The sequence below is a fragment of the Lissotriton helveticus genome, chromosome 12, assembly GCF_964261635.1.
Source record: "Lissotriton helveticus chromosome 12, aLisHel1.1, whole genome shotgun sequence".
NCBI classification, from domain to species: Eukaryota; Metazoa; Chordata; class Amphibia; order Caudata; family Salamandridae; genus Lissotriton; species Lissotriton helveticus.
This window is the reverse complement of record NC_136073.1, coordinates 85,704,602-85,732,234: the sequence shown is the minus strand read 5'-3', so window position 1 is coordinate 85,732,234 and position 27,633 is coordinate 85,704,602. Positions and strand designations below refer to the sequence as shown.

At 43.1% G+C, this 27,633-nt stretch overlaps 1 protein-coding gene across 1 annotated transcript in view; it reads left to right on the top strand.

Annotated features, from left to right (window-relative positions):
* Positions 1-391: 391 nt before the first annotated feature.
* The window catches only part of LOC144797885 (extracellular calcium-sensing receptor-like), a 59,985-nt gene continuing 32,743 nt past the window's right edge, over positions 392-27,633 (top strand). The window contains exons 1-4 of the mRNA XM_078668687.1: positions 392-639; positions 8,700-8,991; positions 9,956-10,780; positions 14,078-14,302. Coding sequence (XP_078524813.1) covers positions 392-639; positions 8,700-8,991; positions 9,956-10,780; positions 14,078-14,302 — 1,590 coding nt within the window. The remainder of the gene's footprint in view (positions 640-8,699; positions 8,992-9,955; positions 10,781-14,077; positions 14,303-27,633) is intronic.

The following is a 27,633-nucleotide window of genomic DNA, read 5'->3' as shown; positions in this document are numbered from 1 at the left end:
CCATCAGTCATTGCTAAATGTTGCTGTGCTTTGGCGCCACTAATCAGTTACGCCTGAGTTCAACGAGGTGCCGGTTGGAATAGGCTTTCATTTTAACTCTGCTGTGCATCTGTTTTGCCATCCTGTGTTTCAGTGTTCTATGTGGTGATGCAGCATGTTGATGATCGTTTGAGATGAAGCAATGCTCTAGAATGGGTACCATTTTTGTTTGATGATAAGGGAGGGGTGATGTGTGGTGGATCACAAGTTGGATCTACCTGTGAAGCAACACTTTAAACAAAAGTTCCCAGAGCTACTCACCTGGACAAATTCCCGCCGCACGAGAGAGAGGGCTTCAGTTTCCCAGATCAGAAGGACTGTGTACAAGGTGCCTCCTCTCCCCTGTGGAAGAATGGTTGGAAGGACCTTCATCAGGCTTCTCTGCTTCCAGAGGTTCACTGTGATCCTGCTGTCCTGCTCTTTGATGCCAGTGTCTGTCTCCCACAGAGTGATGCCTGGATGTGAACTGCAGAGATCTGAAGCTAGTGGATTCTCAAGAGATGGAGATATCCTGATCGGTGGAATCTTTCCGGTGCACGATGACACAGTTCAACAAGACATCACTTTCAGAGAGCAACCTCTGCCAGTAGAATGTCAGACGTAAGCGCAACTTACTATATAATAACTATGGGGCATATTATCAAGTACGGCGATAAAGTTATCGCCGCTTTAGCGGCAGGAAACTGCCACTAAAGCGGCGATAATTGGCTTGATAATATGCCCTTGAGAATTCCAATAGAAGCCCAGGTTCTGGTGTGAACATGGGCTTCTAAGGGAACTCACAAGGGCATATTATGAAGCCCATTCTCGCTGCTTTAGCGGCAATTTCCTGCTGCTAATGCAGGGATGATTTTAACGCCGTTTTTTGATAATATGCCCCCTATGAGTCTTGTACGCTTAACAGGATGACAAGCATATAGGCCTTAAAGCAACATAAATAGGTGAAATAAAGCACTGCACCCTTTTATCAGTATTGTATCATGACAGTGGCATAGCATAAGCCCACGCATCCCCCATGGTGCGGGGGGCTGAACTCCAGGGACCCCCTCAGCATTAGCGGAAAGGTGGTGGGCTGGGAAGGAGGGCCTCCTCAGTGTACCTTGCAGGGTGCCCCCTCAAGTTTTGTTACGCCACTGTATCATGAATGCGAACTGAAGCACTGGACCATCTAAGTAAAGCAGTCGGGTGAGCACTAAGGTCCACATGCATGGATGCATAGGCACTCAGCATGGGGTTGGCGGATCAGAGCTTTAGGTGCACTGCTGGATTCAGGGCTTGTCCTCCAGTAGGCAGGGGAAGAGCTGGGCTACACCGCAGGTCCGGGTGGAGGTAAAAAGACTGACACCTATTGTGACCACTCCACTGGCTAGCAAGAGTTTCTGCATCTCTGCACTTAAATGCACCAATCTGCACCAAATGTGGCTCAAAACAGACAACACAACACAGGTATGCTACTTAGGTGGCCGCAATAGTAAGCAAACACAAGATTACAGTCACTGCCAACACAGCACAGACAGGACACATCGTTGAATACCGCCAGCCACTCACCCCGCCTGCATCAGAACACAGAGCCGGATCTCTGATCACACATCCAGCTCTGCCTGTATATCCAACTAACTACCTACGAGAGCAACTAACATCATATTCCTCTGCTAACTAATATATATCTGCTGTACAATTGGCATAGGTACTTAAAGAGACCTTTATACTTACACTTACACTTTGGCCCTGATAAAGAATCAGGTTTGTGAATGCTTTATTGTGTGATTATTTAAAATGTTCACAATAATAAAAGAGGACTTACAGTATACAACATAATAAGTACCATTAAAAACTGAAACCTGGTTAAAAATGTGCACTCACATTCACAGAGTGCAGAAAGAAAAGAATGTGTAAAATTAGCTCTAAGGCGCCAGTTTTAAAACAGCATGTTGAATTTGACTTCCTGGCCGATTGCACCTAGTGTAGAGCAGAGGAGTGATTTGCCGGATTAAACCTGAAACATGGATATTATGACCACATTCAAATTCAAGCCAAAGTGTAACATGCCTAAGGTGTAAAAGTACAACCAAGTGCTTAAACAACACCTTTTCTGCAGCCACCTTTTCAGTGTCACTTTTATACATGTCTGGGATGTTAAAGAGCAAAGATACTTTTAAAGTGCAGATGTTATGGCTACATGTTGAGTTCCACCCACATTCAGTTTCATATTTTCTATTGTGGCATTGAAAAATGATAAGGTCCAAGATTAGATCTAAAGTGCAAGCTTGGGATACGGTATTTCAAGTTCAGTCCAGACTGGGGGGTGACTTGACATGGCTAATCCCAACCAGAGCGTTCTAGTGGTAGATGCTGTAGTCTCTGGCAGACATCAAGTGTTGCCTGCCATTAGCCGTTCCCCCAATCAGGAGTAATATTTTGCCATTCTTGCCAGTTCCATTGTGACGTCACATGTATAAGCATTGGTGACCGCATCCCTATAGGTTCTTGGGGGCAGATTTACAAGCCCCTTGCGCGTCTTTGACGCTGCCGTTGCGTCACTTTTGTGACGCAGCGGCGGCGCAAAAGATGCGATATGGTGCGGGGTATTTACAATGTGACGCATCTGGGAGATGCGTCACGTTGTAAAGCCCTGTGCCAGAAGGAGGCGTTCCTGCGCAGGGAGGGGCGTTCCGGCGCAGGAACGCCTTCTAAAAGTGGCTGAGTGAAATCTACAAGATTTCACTCAGTCACTTTGGGGCCCATGCTGCGTCAAAACACTGCACCTGCTTGAAGCAGGCGTAAGGATTGACGCAGCATTAACAAGGTAGGGCCCCACAGAGCATTGCTGAAGCTGCGTCGTGCTTGCGATGAAACCCCAGCAATGCGTCACTTTTACGGCACAGATGCGTCATGCATCTGTGCCGTATTTGCCCGGCGCATCCATGGTGGCGGAGGAATAGCGCACAATAAGTGGTGCATCCCTGCTGATATGCAGGGATGCGCCACTTATTGTAAATATGCCCCTTAGTTCATACTTTAGGACTAGTTCATTCAGCAGGATGCGTCTATCAGCTGTGAACGCTGGGCAGCAGCATAATGAATACCGCAGGCACTCATTTCATATAGACACATTTAGTAGTGTTGCTGCCCCCTACATTTGGACTTCCAATGCATCCGAAATTCCCATAATGGTAGGGCCAACAGTCTCATATATAGTATATTATTTTAAGGAAATCACGCCCAAAGGGTAAGTCTGAAGAGCTGCGGTCTCGTGTGATTGAAGCAAGCCTGGAGCCTCTATGGTGTGTGAAACTTCCTGCAGCTCAAGTGATTTGGACAGCAACCTCCCATGGGATTTTAGGATGCTTTTGAACTGCTGGTAGGTTACTGCCATTTGATTGGAGAGTCCATAGTACAGGGGGCTTAGGCCCACATGCATCAACAATGCCATTTGCGATTCCTTATTAGCGAAAAATAAGGATTCACTAATAAGGAATAGCAAAAGGCTATGCATGAAGAAATCTCTAAAAAAATTGCGATTTCTTAATATTCCTTAATTGCGACTCGCAAATTGCGAGCCGCAATTAAAGAATACCTCCCCATTCATTCCTATGGGCCTGGAGGCCCATAGAAATGAATAGGAAGACATTCTCAATTTGCGAATCGCAATTAGCGAATCGCAAATTGAGAATGCAATTTCAAGCGTGCAGGGGTGTCCAAAGGACACCCTGTTGCACCCCTGAAATTGATCTGTGCACATATGTTGCGCACACACATGCCCTTAGGGCATGTGTGTGCGCAACATAAAACTTTGAAAAATGCACAAAGGTGCATTTTTCAAAGTTTTTGCAAATTACCATGAAGTTGAACTTCATGGTAATTTGCTACTCCTATTAGCGAAATCGCTAATTTTTTTACTTTGATGCATTGCATTTAAGGAATCTCAATTTGGGATTCCTTTAATGCAATCACAATTTTAAGGAATCTCAATTTAGAGATTCCTTAAATTGCGAGCAGATTCTGAGAATCTGCCCGTTTGCGACCGGTTTTTAGCTTGATGCATGTGGCTGCTAACACCTTGGCTAAATAACTTGACCAGGGACTTCACTCTGCTTTGAAAATGTTCTGAGGTATGCTTTTCATTGACCCTTCTAAATAAGAGGAGACCTGATAGCAATAATTTAGACTAACCATTTTGCACTCAATTTCTCGGTGTACCAGGCTGAACTCCAGTCGCAGCAAAGTACATACAGCTAGATTCATCAAAGTCCCGTTTTGCGAGTCTGTAATAGCGATTCATAAGGAATCGCTATTAAGGACTTGCAAAACGGGATTCATGTAGGAATTGCAAAAAATATTGCGATTCCTACATCTTCCTTATTTACGATTAGCAGGCCCACAGGAATGAATGGGGAGTTATTTCTTATTTGCGATTAGCAATTTGCTAATCGCAAATAAGGATGCGATTTCACGGGTGCAGGGGTGTCCAAAGGACACCCTGTAGCACCCCTGAAATGAAAATGTACACATGTGTTGCGCACACACATGTCCAAAGGACATGTGTGTGTGTAACATACAACTTAGAAAAATGCACTGAAGTGCATTTTTCTAAGTTTTCGCTATTTACCACGATGTTACAATTCGTGGTAAATAGCGGGCAGTAATTGCGAATTCGCAAAAAAAAAATGGTTAATGAATTGCATTTAAGGAATCTCAAATAGAGATTCCTTAAATGCAAATCCTCGCAAATATGCGATTTCGCTATTAGCGATTTTTGCATTTGGGATGATGAATCCCAATTGCAAAAATTGCGCTCCCAAAGGGCCAGATTCTCAGAATCTGGCCCTTTGCAAGCGCAATTTCCCCTGATGAATCTACCTGATAGTGCATGCTTTGGCTGAGCAAACGCATTTTCTATAGGCTGCAGATTGGCAGTGTTCAAGGAGGGTTGCAATCATCCCAGGAAAGACAAAATGCCCTTAATTTATGGCTGGGAGCAATTTGGCCCAAATAGCTGTACGGATTTCGTCTGTGGTAGGACTGTGTAGGTTTCGATGACGTTTTACTAATACAAATGTTGTTTTGGCAGCCTTTTCCTTTATTGCCATGGAATGTAAGAATGGTTTATTTGTGTCAGATAGACAAACACCAAGATATTATAATGTCTTGATGTTGTTTTGTTGAATTCTTTTCACGCTAGCCAAAGATCAGAACCTTGGTTTTCGTGGCATTTACTGTTAGTCAATTCGTGATGTTGTAACAGGAAAGTTTACATCCCAACATGAGTGTGTTCGAGAATAACAATATTGTCCGTGTATTGTATGATTGGACGTTTTAGTGATCTCATTTTTTAGGAGCACAATCTCTGTTTGGCTAATGCCAGCCCTAGATCGGCAGTGTAAAGATTTACCACCACATGCATCATCCCGGCCGTTTGCGAATTCCAAATTGCGAAAAATAGCGAATCGCAATTTGGAATTCGCAAAACGGGATGCATGAATATTTTCTCATAATATTAGCGATTCGGTAGAAATCGCATTTTTTTACCGAATCGCAAATATTATTCGAATTCTAATTTGCTAATTCGCATTTCCCATTGATTCCTATGGGCCAAAAGGCCCATAGGAATCAATGGGAATTGCGAATTTGCAAATTAGAATTCGCATAATGTTCATGCATTCCATGGGTGCAGGGGGGGGTCTAAAGGACCCCCCCTGCACCTCTGAAATGTATTTGTAAGTGGATGTTTCACACACACATGTCCTAAGGACATGTGTGTCTGTAACATGACAGTTTTAAAAATGCATTTTTTAACGTTTTTGAAGATTTTCGCAAATTAACACGAGGGTCAACCTCGTGTTAATTTGCACTTCCTATTTCATGATTCACATTTTTTTTAAATTTGATGCATTGCATTAAAGGAATCGCACAAATGCGATTCCTTAAATGCATTCGCATTTTTTAGAAATGCAGAAAAATGCGAATTATGAAAAAAAGTTTGATGCATCCCAAAAATGGTTTTTGCATTCGCAAACGGCCGATTTTTCAGATTCGCACCGTTTGCGAATGCAAAAACCAATGATGCATGTGCCCGTAAGTCACAGGCACTATGACGCAACCCTGTTTCAAGCCTTTTTTATTACTTTTGGTGAGGCACGGGTTTGTGTCAGTCCAATTTGCACCCAGGTGTCCATGTATAGGGTGATTATTGTGTTAAGAAGGTTGTTTGCTAGCCGCCACTCAGCTAGCTTTGCCCATAAGATGTTGCGGTTAATGCAGTCAAATGCCGCTCTGTAATCTACAAAGCATGCATATAATGGACATGACTCTTTTTGTTGCAGCTTTAGTTGCCAGCAATGACGCTGTCCATAGTGGATGCTTTGGGTCGGAATCCTGCCTGATAGTATGGAAGGATCGTATTTTCCATTACCCAGTCCTCCAGCTCACAGAGTAGGCCCTTTGCGAAGGCTTTTCCCTCAATACCGCCCCCAGCCTCACACTGCAAATACATTTCCCAGTAAGTCTCCCAACAGACACACATTCCTAAACTCTACTGGCAATACACCTCCACAAAGATACTCAGGCTATATCTAGGAAAGACATATCACAATCGCTGGGAAATTCATGGCAGAGCTCCCAACAGTGTTCCCATACCACACACATGTCCTAATATTCTCTGTATACATGCCACCCACATAGGAAACATGTCTGCAGTGACTTTAAAGTTCAGTGACAAACGCATATGTTACTGTGCCACTGGCCTAGTGTGCAGCTATGTAGGGCGGTACTAATATGCATTTTTTGAACGTCGCCAGACTGGGGAATTAAAGGCAGCTGGCAACAAAGCTTAAACCAGCCCTTCATTTTCTTACAAACTCTCGCACTATATTTCTCTCCCTCCCTCTCTCTCCATATTGTATTTGTCTCATTCTTGCTCCTCTCCCTTCTCCACTGATCTCCAATCCTCTCTCCCTTTCTTTCTCTCTCTTACCTCAAGCCCCATGCGCCTCTGCAAATAATCTAGTGGAGCTGATGAAAGTGACAGAGGCACCAGCAGAGGCCCTGGGCTTTCAAAACCAGCTTCCTTGGAGTCCAACCCACCGGAATAAAGCCCGATCATGGCACATAAAGCCACTGAAGCTCTGTTGCTCTCCACCTCTGAAAGAATAGAGCTGTATGATGATGGGCTGGACATCTGTGTTTTTGTTGGCATGTAAGGTGTCTAAAATCCAAAAATATAACTCTGAATCCTTTTGAGTTAAAGCACAACAAGAGAAACTGAGGTCTCATAAGCTGTCAAGAATTGCACACTGATTCGCAGTACAAACTGCATGCCTTTTTTCACTTCAAGACGAGGGTCTGTATTTCAAAAATATAATACCAAGTCAATCAATCTTGCTGCTAGGAGAGAAAAACGGAGAGCCAATGTCCTCTGAGTTGTAGCAAACAGCACACAGACACGTGCACCCTCCCACACATTTGCACACATACTCGTGCATACATGCACTCTCACAGTCTCTCTTTTCTGCTTTCACTGGTGACTGCGAGAAGCATAAGACCGTGGCAGATTCCTCACAATCCCACCCCACACTCATGCAGACTCTTTGTAGTGCACTCTTTCACCTTTACCTGCCATGAAAGGTGCGAAGGTGATTGGTCAGTGCTGCCCCCCCCCCCCCATTGAAGAGCTCTGAAAGTTCTACTGAATAACCCCCATGGTTAGAGATCTTCCCTGCCCCCCAGAGCCAACATTCTCTCCACAACTGGTTACACCATCAAAAAGGTGGTTAACAATGGTAGTGCACCCCACTTGGCCTCCTAAATCAACACTTCAGAAGAGGGCACCTTAATATCCACAGCAACATCATCAACAGTTCTAGAGACCATGAAAATCAAGAACAATAAAAACAAATGCCATGCTTTTTCATGCTAATCTTTGTGGAACTTCATGCCTGCTGAAGTCTTCTAAGTGACATTCACTATCTGTTTCATGAAACACTTGAGACTCTCCTTTGAAGCAACAGCATATTGATGCTTGGATCGCTGCATTTTTTACATGAACTACCATATGCTCCCTTCCTCTTGTACACTCACACGCTAACACCAGCCCCTGGTTAATTACTAATTTGCTCCACCACCTCTACCTTCCCACCCATATTAGCCGAGCGCCATTTCCCCAATGTATTGTATTGTTGCTTCTGTGAAGCAACCTAGTGTTAGTAGCTAGGCTCATACTATGAAAACCACACACACATCTATCCCAGTCAAAAGCCACAGGAGCAATGTGTTTAGTAATAATCCAGGTGCTTATTAAACTTGGGTTGTAAAAGACTGTAGACAGGTTTTTCCAAAAGCTAAAGTAACTAGTCAATATACAGGTGAGGAGGTAAACCCCTCAATGTTGAAGACATCTATAATTTTAAAATACATGTAATGTTGCAAGGCCAAACTATAGATTTTGCTTAATGATTCCCAGAAGCTCCCTGTATTTCCTTTTACATATTGGCATTAACAACCAGTGCTGCATTTCTACAGCTGAGGAATTTTGATCTGATCATTTTCTGATTATGATACACATCATGCCAATTCCTACCTGTTGAGTGACAACTACACAGCACACATTTCCTACTATCAGGGGCACTTGAATCTAACATCTGAGGTCTCTCTCTACATTCCAGATTTGGGATCCAGAATTATCAATGGGTCCAGGCTATGGTCTTTGCCATTGAAGAGATTAACGACAACTCTGAACTTTTACCCAACATTACTCTGGGGTTCCAAATTTATGACTCCTGTACAGTCCTTCAACGGGCGCTCAAGGGAGCCTTGTGGATTCTTTCAGGACTAGGGGAGCCAGCTCCAAACTACTGGTGCCGGACAGGTCTGCCACCAGCTGCTGTCATAGGAGATGCCGGTTCAACACGTTCAATTGCTCTTGCAAGGATTCTTGGTCTGTACAGATATCCTCAGGTAAGACAGTCTTAAGACACTCTTTAATATAATCACTGATGAGTATGATTTGTTTAGGCATGATGACATACTGGATCTTAGGGCTATGGCAACAAGTCATGGTCCTTGGAGCCCTAGTCTGTTAAAACAGTCACTCAGTGGTCAGCTTTTTATTAAGGCCTTTGCCTCTACCTATCAAGTGATGGCGTGCAGCAGGAGACCCAGATAGAGATTGAGAGAGAGGACGATAGCACTACTACTGCAAAGAGAGGAAAAACATTACCTGCTTGGGAGAAAACGCAGTTCTGCAAGTCTGATAGCCGCGCTGTGTGAAATATTAGCTAATTTGCCCCCTGAAGAAAGGAGACAGAGCCATAAGATTACAATGCAGAGTTAGGTGGTAGACTAGTGGTCGAGTTCACCAATTCAGATATTTTTTGTTTGGAGAATGAACAACAAATATAAACGCAATGATGAAGATGTTTATTCAAAAGAAATGAAGTGAAATTTCTATTTCTATTTCGATTCATTCATATTTCTACCTACCAAACCCACACATTTCTGAAAAGTAGACAGGCCAGGGAGGTCCAGGTATGGCTTGCGTGGATCCCCCAACGTTTCCCTAGCACATTGCTAAAAAAAAGGTCCGTGCCTAGTAGGCTTTCTGCCACCCTGGGGGAGAATCTGGAGGAGGGGGGTTGCTCCGATATGCTCCGATAGTGCACACTGCGTGACAATTCATCCACCTAAGAGTGTAAAAGACAGGAAAAACTGCCCTGTCTGGAGAAAAATCAGTGCGTCCAATCAGGTAGATTAGTTGTCCAGAGCTGATGTTTTGCAGCCCCAGATCATGTGGAAGGTCCACTAGAAAGGGAATGTTAAATCGTCTGTTTTCAGGAGTTTCCTGAAAAGTATGTTGCTGGGTTGAGATTTGTGTATTACACTGCCACTTGGTAACATGTTTGTGCTTTTTCTGTTGCAAAAGATCAGCTATTTTTCAACAAGTTCCCTCTTGAGTGATCGAAACCAGTTCCCATCCTTTTTCCGCACGATCCCCAGTGATGACTTCCAATCCAGAGGACTGGCCGAGTTAGTGATGCACTTTGGATGGACATGGGTGGGCATTCTGGCTGCGGATGATGACTACGGACAACGGGGAATCCAACTGGTACAGCAAGAGATAGTCAAGGCGGGGGCTTGTGTGGCCTTCTCCGAGACTGTCCTCCCGAGCCGTGCTGCCAAAAATGCCTTTCATATCACTCAAGTTATCAAAAACTCAACAGCCAGGGCTATTGTTGTTTTCTCTTCTAGTGCCTATCTTGCTCCTCTTCTGGATGAGATGGTGAGGCAGAATGTGACTGGGAACATCTGGATTGCAAGTGAAGCCTGGTCAACATCATCTCTGCTTTCCATCGAGAAATACTCAGAAATCCTTGTCGGTACAATTGGTTTTGCAATCCACAATGGAGAAATGGTAGCCTTCCAAAGATATTTTACACGACTTCACCCTTCAAGAGCCCCAGAGGATATTTTTATCAGAAGATTCTGGGAAGAAATGTTTGGCTGCCAATGGCTCAGCCATGAAATATCCCTAAAGACCAAAGGTAATGAAACCAACGCATGCACTGGAGATGAAAAACTCAACAGTCCCCCCTTTGGTCTCCTGATGGACTTTAGAATCACCTATAATGTCTACAGTGCAGTTTATGCCACTGCATTAGCTTTACAAGATCTGAGGCCATGCATACACAGTGAAGGGTCTTTGCTTCAAGAGACATGCACAAATATGTCAGACTTCCACCCATGGCAGGTTTGTATTAGGTTAATTAATATAAAATAGATTTTAGTTTGTAAGACAAATGACCTTGTCTTGGCTTATATGGTACGAATATAGTTTAATTGTTTGCTGTTTTTCTACGACACAAAACATTGCCCCATCACCATAAATGTTTTATATTTGGATGTACTGATGCAATTTAGGTAAAAAAGTAATGCCTTAAGGTATGTTTTTGAAATGCATGAATAGTATGTGCACGGCAAATGGAACTGTATACCAACTGGAATAAAAATAAAAATATTGTGCGGCTCGAAGATTGCTGCCATGTAGCTGCCATTTTTAAAGCATATAAAGTAACTTCCCACGATGGCCGTACAGCATGTTAGCTGCTCCCCAAGTTTACAAACTCAGCAAAGTCAGTTCTAGCAGCGAATACGTTTTGCCAAATGATAGTGCTAGTGCTACCCTTTGCTTGTTCCTAGTTCTCATTAGGACAGGCCTTTGGATTTCCTAAGAGGCTTATCGTTCATGAAGGTGTTGACTATAAACATGACATCCTGCTCCTCAGTGATTCCCTGATCCCCCATTTCCTTTGTTGGCTGGGAAGTGACTGAAACAGTCTGGATTGCACATTTTAGCACTATTGGAGAAGATCACAACACTTTTACTCCTATCAATGATTTAGAAATCAAAGATGATCATACAGTCACTGTTGATATTTCCAACATTTACTCTGCCCTGAAGAAGAGTCGTGCGGGCAAGCCTGCAGACCCTGATGGGTTACCTGTCAACATTTACAAAGAAAACAGTAATCTCTGGTCCCCTCTGTTAACAAATGTTTGAAAGTCAATTGGGCATGGGGAATACCTTCGGCATGGCTTGAAACCATATTAATCTCCATATTTAAGAAGGATACTCAATCGGACCCAAAATACTATTCTCCGATTGCACCGCTTAACTGTTCTGTCAAATATCTTGGCAGAGTCTCATTAGAATAATTCAATAAAAGCATCCTAGATACAGAGAGTTGATACTTTCTCCTATTTAAGGATCTTATTTGATCAAATGGTTAAAGAACAACAATTGAACGAAAATGCTGGGGTAGTCTTTAGATTCGCCTTGAAATTAGGACATAGATTGATCAGAGAATGGTCGCAGACCATGACCCCCCCCCCCCAACTATACTGTCAAATCTCTATTGAAATGTCAACTAAGTTTGATGATGACACAGAAAAATGTTAGGGCCTGATTTTGACCTTGATAGTCGTATCGCCAGGCCGCAGCATCGGCGGTTGGGAGAATGCTGCCAAGCCGGCTGCATCCAGATCACTGGATTTTGACTTTATGGTCTGGTTGGTGGTGGGCCAGCAGAGGTACAACATTTTCCTGGCAGTTTGCCTGCCATGAATAGGTTGGCGGAAAGGAAAGTCATGATCAGCAGTGTGGTGCCGGCGTTGGACCTTCCCCCACTGCCGCACTAGTGGGATCTAGATCCTGGCGGTGGTGGTGGTCCTAATTGTGCAGTTCGACTGCAAAGGACATGGCGGTCTGACTGCCATGAATATGGAGGTCTTGGGACCGCTGTACTCATAATCTGACCCTTGGTATTGACATGATTAAACCAACAATCATTGCCCCAACTTACTTTTAATAACTTATGGTCTACAGCTCCATCTGCTTTCTATTTTAAATTCCTAACATTGTTTTCTGTTGACACGATTCTACCTTACCATAATTCATTTTGTGGTAGCTTACCCAGAATTGTGTAAATGGTTTAAGATTTTCTAAATTTTTAATTAGGTCCGTGTGAAGGCATTACACTATAAAACACAATGCACTTCATCTTTTTTTGTAATTTTTTTTTTTTAAACAAGGGCGTATCTTTAAACACTTTTGACGTAACTTTAAATAATTTTAGACCTGCTTTTATGTAGATCCAGAAACTAGAGTCTCCGAGCATCTGACTTTCATTGGTTGAATCTCTAAATAAGGCACTTAAAATCAGATAATCGGTATTTAATTAAGTTTTAGAAATATTTTCTTGAACTGCTGAACTGTTGTTGTTATTGTTATGCGCATATTGTATTTAATTAATATAACGTATGATTTATGGTTTTTCTATAAACCAAATAAAGAAAGATTTGGCTTGACTACAAACAGTTTTGTTTAATACTTTATGATTTTTTTTAATTTTCGCCAAAGTATATCCAGGGCTGTAGTTATCATATTAAATCATCCTGCATTACTTTGGAGAAAGTTGCACTTTACCCTTATATACCACGACTGAAGTTAGAATAGTAGATTTCCCTTTCAGGCTTCAAACCTACTGCCTCAAATGCGTGGCTGAAGGCAAGAAACACAAACACACTTAATCACGCAACATTGAGGCAGAGTGAATTTAATTCTTACGTTATATGAATTGTTCAGCATTGGTGTCTCAGGAACCTGCATGAGGCATTCTGGAACAAAATAGCACATTATACAGTATACACGTCATGTGTAGTAGAATACGCTAAAGTAATAAAAAAAGAGAAAAACAATAGAAATGTGCAAGCACTGTAATAACTATGTATAAGGAAAAACTGCTACTAGTGATCCTAGAAAAGACAGGTTTTCAAATAACTGGGGCGATATAACTAACACAAAAAAGGTCGTTATGGAAAATCTGCCCAATTGATCCGAGTTAACAGTCCTACTACCACTGTGCTGACAGCCACGCCCACAAAAAAATATATGCCAAACTGATTATGCCTATGATAATGATATTCACCTGAAGATTGTGATACATCCAAAACAATCAAAAGTCCCTCCCTTCCCTGTGATGTTTTTGACCATTAATTGAGGCTGTGTCTGTGTTGTGAAGCTCATTGTACTATCATTGTAAACTGATGTCTTGTTCAGTCAGCGCTATCATTCAGGAAGTAATTTCAGGGTTTTTTCTATTGCTATGGATGCTGAGTCATCATATTTCACATCACTTCCGGGTCATGGGCTTTGCAGGCCTAATAGGAAGCTGAAAGTCTCAAGTGGCTTTGCCTACCTCAAGGCAGTCGAACATTTCATTGGACCAAGACTCCCATGGAATAATAATAAACATGTCCCACCTCTATGTCACACGTTGTTTTTTAAATCGAATCCCACAGCAAGCAAAATATTAGTGTTTCACCTACACTCCATGTTTCGTATGTTTCAATAATCTGTACATATTTGAATACTCTTCCCAAGGAGGGCCACCATTTGGTAATGTTGTAACAAATATATGGCAAGCATATGTGGAGAATCATAGAGTTCTGGTTACCTGAAGTTATTTCTTCCTCTCCATTCCCGCAGCTCCTCCAGTACATCAAGAAGGTGCACTTACGAAAAGACGACCCGGAGACCTTCTTTGATAAATATGGCAACCCCCCAGCACAATATGACATTGTAAACTGGCAGGGGGGTCCTGATGGAACCATCAGGCTTGTGAAGGTGGGCAGCTACGAATCCAGTGTCTTTCCTGGCAAAACATTGGCCATCGATCCCAGTGGTGTCCAGTGGGCTACAGGCACCAGAGAGGTAGGAAAAGGCAAGCTTTTAAAGTGCAGGGACTGGGGGGATGTGAGACAAGTCTTTTTTCCATTTTAAAAGGTGATGCCCATAATTTGTTATGGTGTGTATGTCACATAATAATTGAGAGCACTTTATGAATAAACTGGATCTAAAAAGTGATAGGTTTTATTCAGTATCATGGATCCTGTGTCAAAGGACACTAGTGCAGTCTATCAGATGGCAATGGGGAAACGGGCAAATATTAGCAGAGGCTTCATGCACAGAACTCTTGTTTGCCCAACCACATTGAGATGTGGGGAATCACTGTTTCCAAAGGCAGGAGCACAGGTGACTCCACCGTCAGAAACACCATGATCACCAGAATCCCACCAATATTAGTGGTATTGGAAGCTCTGTCCTACTGAAGGCAGTCCTACCAACTTAATCTTTACCACTCTTGGTATGGACATTCAAATGTTCTTTTTATGTTTCTAGCGCCTAACATGGATGGCAATCCAGTGGTATACCTTTCCACTGAAACTGGTCCCACCTTATCGGTAAAAGTATTTTCAGGAAAATAACTACTGCTAAACAGACTGAAAAACTTTGAGTATGGCAGACCAGCCATTACTGGGCTGGCAGAGGTGACCCAGCTATCTGACAGCTGTCCAACCCAAATTGTTTTAGAGGCCTAACTGTAACACTTAAAAAGCCCAAACTACTTCTGCCTACAAATAGCTATAAATAGTCTGCTGAACTTCAAAAACAGACTTCCATTCAGTGGATCATTCGTTTTTCTACAAAGCAACATACTAGAACCAGTTATTGACTTAAGGATTCTAGCATCCTCTGTAGGACATGTAGACACTCCAAGTAGTCCATCATTAATTGTACTGAGTGTGGATACCCTAACAGCTTCTACCTACCCATCAAGTCCTGCATCCTTCCTCCTGCAGGCAGACATAAACATGCAGATGCAATAATAACAATACTTCAAAGTCTTGACACCTTTCAGTGTTCACTGCTCTACTGATGCCCGCCACTACACACTATACACCCTAAGTGGCACCTAACCCTGAAATCACGGGCAATTGCTGATGATGACCATAAAGGTGGAACGACAAGGTGCTGTGGAGCGTTAGGAATTAACTTCTTTGGGTTTAAATGAGAGCTAAAGTGCAATAGAGCAGTACTCTTACTCTCTCTCCAGCTTAAGGAACTTGGGGCTAGATGTAGGTAAATGTTATTTACTGATTCCTAAATACCGAATTTTACCGATTCGGTATTTATGAATCGGTAAATAAGATGTAGGTAAAAATTCGGTAATTTTTACCGAATCGGTAGGATTCGTTATTTACCGATTCGGTAATTACCGAATCGGTATTTGCCATTGATTCCTATGGGCCTTTAAGCCCATAGGAATCAATAGCAAATACCGATTCGGTAATTACCGAATCGGTAAAAATACCGAATTGCCAAGGGGGACAGGGTGTCACTTTGACACCCTGTTACACCTCTGTTTCTGGCTTGTGTGCCATGTGGCACACATACATGCCCTAAGGGCATATATGTGTGTCACATGGCACAGGTGTACATGCACATATGTGCATGTACACAGGAATTCGTTATTTACCACCCAATGGTATTAGGTGGTAAATAACGAATTCTAAAGGCCCTGTAGAACTGTTTAGAGTGCTACCTACATAAGAAATTACAGATTCGGTAATTTTACCGATCGGTAATTTTACAGAATCTGTAAAATTACCGATTCGGTAAATTTACCAAATCTGTATGTTTTTGCTACCGCTGAATACCAATGTCCAAATACCGGTCGGGAACGGCCGAAAATCTGTATTTTCGGCCGTTTCTGACCGGTATTTGGACACCTACATCTGGCCCTAAAACAAAATGTAGAAGGCATGAAAAACTGTAGAGGAAATACTACAGGAGTGAAGAAAAAGTTAATTATAATGAATTCTTCAAAGAATATAAAAAAATTATTATTATTGTGAAAACGATCTATTTCTCAGAAACAATTGATTCAGCAAATAATTCCACAAGAGAACTCTTTAAAGCAGTTGAGATTCTTTTTAGTCTATTCTCAAACCCAACTATGGCCCCTTGCCAACTGTTCTGTGATCATCTTGCGTATTTCTTCAAAAATAAGGTGAGGGAAATCCATGGTAAATTAAATATCAATGGCAGATCTTTAGTCTCGTTCGTTGAGGAAAAAGAAGCTGTACTCATTGGCCAAAGTAAATCTAGGGATCCCTCTGACCTCGGCCCTCTTATACTGACTCATGAGATCGCTGGGATGATTCGGCCTCCCCTCACTTTGCTATTCAACTCTATTTTGGAGTATGGACTCTTTCCTATGGAGAGGAAAAAGGCTTCCATTCTCCCACTGTTGAAGAAACCGGCACTGGATCCAAAAGAGGTAAAGAAATATTGCCCTGTTTCTCGGCTACCTTTCCCAGCTAAGATCTTTGAAAAACACATGAATATTTGTGAAGGAGAAGAAAATCCTAGTTTCTGTGGAATTTGATTTCAGGCCAAACCATATCACTGAGCCTGCTTTGACTGTGGCTACTGAGGAGCTGAGGAGCTGAGAAATGTCCTGGATAACTGATGGATGGCTGTGTTTATCCTGTTGGATCTATCGGCAGCCTTTGACATAATTAATCATGAGGTCTTGTTAGATTGCGTGGCAGAAATTGGAATTGGAGGATCAGCCCTGAAGCCGTTTGACTCCTTTCTTTGACACAGGGAACAAACGGTTGCCTCTGGGAACTTGGTTTGTCAGCCCTTCACTCTGCCATGTGGAGCCCCTCAGGGCTCATCACTGAGAACCATGGGCCTTATTTATGAAGGTCTTGCGCCGCCGGTGCGTCACTTTTAAAATGGGAAAAAGTGGCGCACCGGTGGCGCAAGGCCTTCATAAATAAGACCCCATGATGTTTAATATTTATGTGACCCCCCTGACAAAACGAATTCCATCTTTTGGCTTCACTCCAGTAGCATATGCTGAAGACACACTAATTCTTGTGTCTTTCACAAACGATGTTGATGAGATGTCACACCACTTCAGTGGATGGATGGTAGCTAATGCTCAATAGATGGATGATAAGAGCCTTATGCTCAATTCACATAAAACTGAAGATCTCCTTTTTGGCAAGAATTTGGTCTCTTGGGATCGATTCTCTTGGCCCAGAAGCTTGGCTCACCTTCTACTCCAACATCCTATGTCAAGAATCTGGGAGTAATTTTCGATTCCAGTCTGTCTTTTAATGCACAGATAAATAAACTCACCCCTTCTTGTTTTTTTCCTGTTGGGTAAGATTAGGAAGATTTTTCCTTTCATCCCTTTTGAACTCCAAAAATAAGTGGCTGCAGCCTTAGTGTTATAGAGGCTGGATTATTGTAATGTCTTATGCAAAGCCATTGACTAGTGCTAGTTGAAAAACTTCAAGTCCTACAGAATGCAGCGGCAAGACGTTTAAAAAGAATTCCTAAGTTCAGGCCAGTGTCTAGAACATTGCATGAACCTCACTTGCTTCCTCTATAGAAAAGAATTAGGTTCAAGGCCTTATGTCTGGCTCATGAAACCATGTTTGGGGATGCCCCAGCGTACTTGGAAAAAATAATCTTTCCTGGGATAGTCCTAATAGGAAGTTATGTTCAATTAATTCCAGGACAATCAATGACTGTAAAATCAGAACAAACAATTGTAGAGGTAGGAGTTTTTTCCACTCCACAGAACAACTGTGGAATAACCTGCCTGAACATCTGAGAGGCCAGTCTAAGTATTTTTACCTTGAGGATATAGCTTAAAACCTGATTAATCTCTTACCCAATGTGATAAGATGTAAGCAGAAGGTTCCAGGTTTCAGGATCGTTCACTTGTTAGAGTAGTTGACATCAACGCCAAGACACTATTGGCATTTGAGCGCTTTTTAAAACAAATCAATACTCGTATTTTATTGTTTACATATTGGGTCTTCTTACAAGGTGCAAACTCTCTGTAAACTGAAAGAACAAAAGGGCATATTGTCAAGGACGGCGTTAAAATTATTGCTGGTTTAGTGGCAGAAAACTGCAGCTAAAGCGGCGATAATGGGTTTGATAATATGCCCTTGAGAATTCCAATAGAAGTTCATGTTCTGGTGTGAACATGGGCTTCTATTGGAATTCTCAAGGGCATATTATCAAGCCCATTATCCCGGCTTTAGCGGCAGTTTTCTGCCACTAAACCAGCGATAATTTTAACGCGGTCCTTGATAATATGCCCCTAAAAACTTGGCCCATTCCTTTCTTACACTAATTTTACTTACACTACTAATGGATACATTAAAAACAAGCAGTGTTGATGGGACAATATTCAGAGTCGAGGTGGTGCCATCAATGTAACATCCCTGAAGTGATAGAGACAGTGAGAAACCCATGTGTCACACAAAGAACAAGTGCACCAAATGAGCCACATCCATTGAGCATGAGCGTAGTAAAGGTGTAGTATGTATTTGATTATTAGATGGTGCATTTTGGAGCATATTGTTGGAAATATATTACTAAAACATGGTGTAGAACCACATAGTTTTATCCCCCAGAGTTCTATACAGTGCAAACTTTACCCGAAGGTATCGGGTAGCAGAACGCTTTACATGAGCACCAGTTGTGTTACACAAGGAGACATTCCTTTTTGCTAGGCACTGGGCAATTAAGTGATTTACCCAGAATCACAGGATGTTGTGCGTCGTTGCCTAGACTCGAACCCGGTTCCCCACCCTAGCCATTAGGCCACATCCTCTCTCCACTACCATTTACAGAAAGCTAGTTTTACATTGAAATGGCCTCAAAATTCACAGTTCCATGCATTTTTACTGATAAAATTATATAGTGTGCATGTAATGTGTGGAATCAGGGTTTTAGAAAATATATATTCATTTGCACATCATGAAGTTAAGTGTCTTAATTTTGATCCTATTAAAATATTTGTTTTCCACAACACTTCAGAATTTCAAGAAATTACCTTAATTTGATGTTTCCTAACTGCTGGCATATAAATACGGTTGTGTATTAGAAAAAAACTCACATTCTATCTCCTTTCTTCACACTCCCTGCACCTCCAGCAAGATTGCCAGATAGCTTACTTTACAAAATCCTGTAATTTTGCAGTTAGCGAAAGAAAAGTAAACTTCAATATCCATGTTAAAAGAGCAAAAAAGCAATTTCTTGGAAGCCATATCCTGATGGCCATCACCTTTTATTTGACTCACATCAACTGTGACAAGAAAAAAATAAATATTTAAAGTCATATTTATTGTTTATTCACCTTTTAAACTCAGGCATGGTTGTTTTGGTGAGTGCTGCAGCACACCACACAGCCTAACTTCCAGTGCCTATGTGTTATTCACTGCTTTGTATTGTGAAAGCAAGAGTTCCATTACCTCCTACTGGACACTGTTCTCCACAATTAGGCCCCTCTATTTGAATGATATGATTGCGATAACACTATGCCTCATCTTTAGCATTGCCACTAGTTCAACAGCCCTGAGCCCTGAGTTTAAGTTTCTTTACCTCTTCAAATGGTTAGGAGGTCTACCATAGAGGAATTTCTGCAACCCTATCAATACCCTGAATTCTCATCTCTCCTTTATATTTGGCAAGCAAAGGGATTTCCAGATCGGTTGCATATGTTCCATTTCTTGGAATGGCCAGTTATCAATCAATCAATCAATAAATCAATCAATCAATCAGTCAGTCAGTCAGTTTGTGTAGAGAGCAGCTTATCAAATGTGTGGATATCCAGGAGCTGTGATACTGGGATTAGTCAAAGCACAGGGTCTTGAGTTTTTCCCTGAAGCCCAACTGCAAGGGTGATGTTTGGAGATGGAAGGGGAGGGCATTTCAGGACTTGACAGAGAGGTGGGAGAAAGAGCATCCTCTGATGTTGCTATGGTGAATACCAAGGGCCTTTGCCAGGGTGAGAAAGGCAGAGCAAACTTTCTGGATGTTTGTGGAAGTTCAGGCTGTGGATCATGTATGCTGGTCCTCGGTCATGGAGGGCTTTGAAGGCATGTGTCAGTAGTTTGAATTGGCTTCTTTTTCTGGATGGGGAGCCAGTGGATGTTTCTCATGTGCTAGTTTATGTGGGTCCTTTTGGGCAGGTTAAGTATCAGATTGGCCCCTGTTTTCCATATCTTCTGGAGCCTTCTCATGAGTTTGACGGTGGTAACTAAATACAGTGTTTTGCTGTAGTCCAGACGGCTGATGATTTGGGCTTGTGTTGTTGTGGTCCTGGTGGGGAGCATTTTAAGATTCTTCACAGCATGCTGTTAGTGTGGAAGGAGGCCAAAGAGATGGTGTTGTTCTGTCATTTCATGTTGAGTTTGCTGTCCGGGAAGATGCAAAGGTTGCTGGTGTGGTCTTTTGATATGGGAGTGGGTCCGAATTTGGAAGGCCACCAGGTGTCGTTCCAATGGAAGGTATGGTTGCCAAAAATCAGCACTATGATCTTGTTCATGTTGAGCTTCAGGCATCCAGGATGCACCGTTCTTCATGCAGTTGAGGAAGTTGACCTTTGTTGAGGTGGAGTCTGCTGAGAGTGAGAGGACAACCTGAGTGTTCTCAGCATCCGATATGATGTTGATGCTGTGGGTTCTGATGATGTCGGCTAGCGGCATCATGTAGATGCTGAAGAGGATGGGGCTGAGGGATGAACCTTGAGGGATGCCGCAGGTGGTGCTCTTGGGTTGCGAGGTGAAGGGTGGGAGATGGATCTGCCATCCATCTGAGCGCATCCTCTTTGATTTCAATCTATTGCAGTCTCATGATGAGTGTGTGGTGGAAAACGGTGTTGAAGGCTGTGGAGATGTTGAAAAGGATCAGGGTGGCTGGTTCTCTTCTTTCATGTGGGGTGCAGATGTTGTTTGTGGTGGCAACCCGGGTGGTTTTGGGGCTGTTAATGGCTCTGAAACCTGACTCGGAGGGGCCTAGCAGGTTGTTACTCCAGGTGTTCGGTGAACAAAAGGTTGATGGCCTTCTACAGAACTTAGGCAGGAAATGAGAGCACCAAGATGGGGTGGTAGGTCTGTAGATCGCTGGGGTCTGCGGAGGGGTTCTTGAGGAGGGGTTTTGACCTTAGTGTATTTCCAAGAGTTGGGAACGGTGACTGTGGTGATAGATGTGTTGAGAATGGTGGTGAGTTGGGAGCTGAATTTGTTGCTTCCAAGGTTGAAGATGAGGTGGAGGCAGGGGCCAGTAGATGCTCCTGAGTAAAATGAGTTCCTTAGGGCTGTGGAGTCAGGTGAGTCAAGCTCTTCCCATGCGGTGAAGTGGTGGTTGAGCAGTTTCTGCAGAGGCTGAGGAGGTTGATGGGATGGGAGCTTAAATTCATGTTACTGTATTTCATTGGCCACGCAAATGTGAAAAGAGCTTCAAAAAAATGGAGCAAGTCATTGAGAGTGCCACAAAAATTGCCTACTTTGATCCCAAACTACATATATAGGTTGTAGTTGATGCTAGCCCTTTTGGGTTAGTGTTGTGTAGTTCCTATATATCCTATACAGTGTCTGTGCATTTGGATAACATAAACTGTGGGTGTGGGTGCAGACTGGTTCCGAGCACCCCCACCGGATAGGTTAGCCTGTTTGCATTAGCTATCTCAAAGTGCCACTAGAATCTCCTCTTATCGGGGAGAGAATAGTTTCTGGCAACCTCAAAACATGACAACCCTGATCCCTCAGGATTGTGGAAACAATATACTACTTTTCCCTCAATCACTTGTGCTCACTTAGTTTGTCTCAGAGATACACAAAATAAACAGTCGGGCGTTGTTATTCTAGTGTAAAATAGATGTGCTGTAACAACCATTAGACAGTAGCAGAGATATATAATTAGCAGTACTTCAAAAGTAAAGGGATGGTATAGTTCTACCATTTTGCAGTAATCATGAATATATATACAAGTACATAAAACACATGATAGGAAAGTGCTTACTCCTACGATGTCTCCCTAACTAGATGTACCTAAATGTGCCTAGCATCTGTGTAGGTGATATGCCAAAATTCCCTCTAGGGTCTAGTCAACCCCATTACAAGAGAAGGCAGAGACTATGGGACCCTGTCCTGGTCTCGAGTTGGACACCCATGAGGGATGTTAGACCACTGCGAGCTGGAGTGTCTGCATGCAAGAACCTCAGCGTCTCTGGTCAGTGTGTCATCCGGGAAGTCACGGTCTCCTCTGTCTTACTAAACAAGACATGATGTATATATACCCACATGGCTCCCCAGGGGTCTTACCATGCTGTGTTACTGTGTCGGTCTAAAGGATGACGTTGGGCTTGAACTTTATACATAGATATTATACAGGAGATGATTGTCCTGCTATCAGTCCTGCTGTGCTTCCAAGAAGCCTCATGCATAATGTATGAGTTTCAAGCTAAGGAAAAACCCGCGTTCTGAATGCAGTGTTGTATCTATGTAATAGGTCAGTCCGTATGAACGATTATGTATGTAATGTAGGGAAGGATATAGGTGAAAGGTTGCAGTGTTACCTGCCCCTATATAGGGTACCTATATGGAATATAACATTAGGTGCAACCTTGCATAGCACAACGGACAGCCAAATGCCTGGAAACATATCATTTGTCACCCCGAGTGGGACGAGTATGCTCAGACGTGAGTCCCGTGCTCTCCACACCACTGGAGTCAAGCTATCCTGGCTGAAGACAGCTGATAGCGAGAAACCGGTCCTAGGATGCTTGAATCCGGTCCAAGGAAGACATGGCTTGGCAGTTCGGGTTGCACTGTTCCATGAGGCACAAGGTCAAGGCTGATTTGCATATGGCTATGTCTGAATTGGGGTGGTGTGGTGAGCAAAAGAACAATGGATTTAGGCCCAGATCTCTATACTGGGGTGAACGTATGACATTGTTCTACATTCTGTCCTCAACTGTTGTTTTTGCATTTGTCACCCCGAGTGGGACGGGTATGCTCAGACGTGAGTCCCGTGCTCTCCACACCACTGGAGTCAAGCTATTCTGGCTGAACACGTCTGATAGCCAGAAACCGGTCCTAGGATGCTTGATTCCGGTCCAAGGAAGACATGGCTTGGCATTTCGGGCTGGACTGTTCCCATGAGGCACAGGGTGGTGTGGTGAGCAAAAAAACGATGGATTTAGGCCCAGATCTCTGTACTGGGGTGAATGTATGACATTGTTCTGCATTCTGTCCATCAACTGTTGTTTTTGCACTGGAAACATATCATGGCATATACCCGTAAAAGTCTGTTACAAATCCAACATGCTTACTAGCAAACTGAGAAAGAAAGTTGGCAGTGGTTTGGGCTGGCAAATATTTTGATGTTACTTTGTATGGAAAGCCCTTCATAGTAGTGACTGATCATCAAGCCCTGTTTATGATATTTAGCAAACCTAAAGCCAAAATGCCTCCTAGAATTGAAAGTTGGGGTTTGAGAATACAAGAATACATCTATACAATTCTTCATCAACCAGGGAAAGATTAGAATCCTGCTGTTTATGTTTTTTTTAAGATTGCCATTGCAATTCCCTGGTACCCTATCTAAGACATAGGAGGCTTACATCAATTTTATTGTGAAATCAAGCACACCAGCTCCCATGTCTTTAGAACACTTTGTCACTGCTATCAATCATCAAACCAGCACTCTAGACCTCTCACTATTGACAGCGAGTGATCGAAGTTCAAAAATGTAAGAGATGAAGTATCATTAACTCAAGTAGGCCTTATCCTGCAAGGTGCACACATTGTAATCATTGTTGCCCATGAGGCACATTGAGGCATAGGTGCCACTAAGCGAGTGATCGAACCTGGTACCAGTATCTCTATGAAAGGGTAAAAAAGAATTAAAGACTTCCCAGATATGCAACTGACTTTTATCTCAAGTTATTCAGCACAATTTAAAAATGTCCAAATTGTCATATCATGCTTGGGAGAAAATGACCACTGATTTCTTTGGTCCTGTAGAGAATGGACATCATCTTATTGTTATTGTTGATTGCTACTGCTGTTTACCATTGGTAGAAGACCTTTCATCCACTTCACATGAAAAGGCTACTCAAAAATTTGATGGCATCTTTGCAACATGGGCTGTACTTGCAATCTTAAAATCTGAAAATGGGCCAGCTTTTAACAGCCTAGAATTCAAAGACTTTCTGAATCACCTCAAGATAAAGCATCAAAAATCCACTCCTGTCTTCTACAACGGTTCATGAGCACTCTAAAGAAAGCTGTTCAGGATGCTGCATTGGAGAAGCTCAAAGTTGTTTTGATCACTACTCAAAAAAATAACCAAATTAAGCCTTATTCAAATTGTATGATACATTTATAAAACCCATAACACATAAACATATAAAAACATAAAAAAGGTAAAACCATTCTACTTTTATCTTATACTAGCAGCCTGTCCCGACATTGTCCGGGTATGAAATCGAATGTGTGTAATGTGTGTATTTGGCTAGGGCAATTTATTTTAAAATCTCGCGGTAGACAACATTTTTTGTTTCGGTAGAATAGGGACGGAGAAGGCGCAGCTGCAGCCCTGGTTGATGTTAGCAGGCGCGTGTAATTGGTGTAGTGATCTGCCGCCTGAGCCCGGCTACAGCCCTGGTTGATGTTAGCAGGCGCATGTAATGTCGTTGAATGTGAGATTTATCAGCCGCGGGTAAATCCGTTTAATGAGAGAGTTGAATGACAGCGAGTAGGAGAGGCTTCAGTAATTGTCCCCGCAGACATGCTCATTTGCGTGTTCCCTCGCTTGAGGCCCAGATGCAGGCCTGTTTGATGTTAGCAGGTGCGTGTTCCCCCGCTTGAAGCATAGCTGCAGCCTTGGTTGATGTTATCAGGCGCGTGTAATTAGTATACTGATCCGCCGCTTGAGCCCGGCTAGAGCCCTGGTTGATGGTAGCAGGCGCATGTAATTTCGTTGAATGAGAGAGTTCAGTAACATCACGCAGGAGAGGCTGCAGTTACGTTACTTACCAGGCCTCCAGGTGAACGCGTTTGTCACGCCCCCAACACACGGCCACAGCAGACGATCTTCTGAATAATGTACGACCCACATGGCATGAAGGGCAGAACGTAGCACACGCCCCCAGCGTTTCTCACGCCCCCAGCGTGCCCCTTGATGCGGCGCAATTGCGTTCACATGGCATGAAAGCCGGACACACGCCCCCAGCGTGTCATGCCCCCAGCGTGCCTCTTGATGCTGCGCAGCAACGTAATTGCCGCTTGTATGTATGACTCACATGACATGAAGGGCGGACACACACCCTCAGCGTTTGTCACGCCCCCAGCGTTTGTCACACCCCAGCACACGCCCACAGCCCACGATGTGATGACCGTACCACACCCCCCCCGCGTTAGTCCCGCCCCCAGACCACGGCCACAGCACAACACAGACACGCCCACAAGGGACTACTTTGCTGTCATGGTTCTTTTACCTTTTAAATGTATATAGGAGTTGGCCTAACGGCTAAGGCACTCGACCTCAGACCTGGGGATCTGGGTTCGAGTCTTGGTAACGACACCAAACATCCTGTGATTCTGGGCAAATCACTTAATCTCCCCATGCCTAACACAAATGAATGTGTGTCCTCATGTAACGTAACTGGTGCTATGTAAAGTGCTCTGATACCTGATTCAGTTCGGGTCAAGTTCGCGCTATATAAAACTCTGCAAAAAAAATATATATATATGGTGGCCGTCTGCATAGCCTATGTCCTTCTGCTGCAACTGCCCTTCCCAATGCTGTACTGGGTGTTGTGATTGGTGCTGTGGTTACTGAGATTACCCGCCTCAAAGGGTTTGGGCTCTCTCTTTATAATATTAGTATGGAAAATACCTTATATAAACTACATAATATAACTAAGCAGATACCTAAGTGCATTAGAGCTTACCATTCAACCCCTCACTCAACAACAGGAGAAAGTCCTGCAACTCTCATAGTTGGAAGAGCCATGGTGAACAAGCTGCCTCAAAGTGCCAACCTCAGATCCAAGAATGAGGAAGGCATTTGTGTCAAGGATTTTGGTTGTAAACAGAAGATAAATATATATACTGATGCACAACATCATTAAATAGATGTCATCTTTACAACAGAAATCGAGCTCTTTCAGACAACATAGAAAAAGAAAGTCCGATGCCCCTTTTGAGGTTGAATCCTTTACCACCACTAACACCGAAGAATACATAGAGACTGTCCAGCATCCTGGAAAGTCCCTTATGAGAGATTATTTTAATGTTCAACATGTGGTCCCTCACTCACCAAACATTGAAGTCAATGTAGAGTTTGGGTCCTGACAGACCAATAAAGAATCTGTGTCTGCTGATAATCCCACCTTTGCAGACACTTTGACGGCCAGTTCGTGTTTTCCAGTGACCTGATCAAGATGTGTGATTCAGTCGCAACAACGCTTAAATTAAGTATTATATAGTTAGCTGTATATCAATGATTATCTATGTATTGGTGTATGTCTTTATTTAATTTTGAAAAAGAGGTAACTTGTTATTTAACAAAGCGAGCAATGCAGTGTTTTGTAAATAAAAGAATGTTGTAACTCCTTTGGTTCCAATTGTACATCCTAGGTCTGTGACATAAGCATTAGAGAGATGGGTTCAAGACAGGCCTAGAATGTTGAATTCTGACTTACAAAAAACAGAATAAAGACGTGTACAACTACTCTCCGTGTGTTGCATGGTTATTGGTGAGGACCTGGGATGGCAGAATGCTACAGTTGGGACTTGAAGCCTGCCACTTGCTACAGAACACAATCAATCAATCATGTGTTTGATGAGTGTGACTACTCACCCGTAAGAGTCTCAAGGCACTGGGGAGGAGGGGAGGTGCAGGTTCCAGTCCATTAAGGAAGGGGTCTGTCAAGAAGCCAGGTTTTGAGGTTTCTCGTGAAGATGGGGAGTGATGTTGTCTGTTTGGAGTGGAGCAGTAGGGAGTTCCAGGCTCTGGCCATGAAGAAGGAGAAGGAGCGGCCTTCCGATCTGGTCTTTCTGACACAGGGGACCATGGCGTAGGAGAGCTGGTCTGATCATAGGGTCCTTTGGGGTGGGTGGAATTTGAGTCGCCTGTTCAGGTATGCTGGTCCAGTGTTGTGTAGGGCTTTGTGGGAGTGGGTGAGAATCTTGAAGGTGATTCTAGCCTCGATGGGAGCCAGTGGAGTGTGCACAGGTGCTGGGTGATATGGCAGTGTCTTGGCAGGTTGAGGACCAATCTAGTAGGGGTGTTCTGGATGTTTTGTAGCTTGCGAGTGAGGTTTCCATTTATTCTGGTATAGAGTGCATTGCCGTAGTCTAGTCTGCTGGTGACGA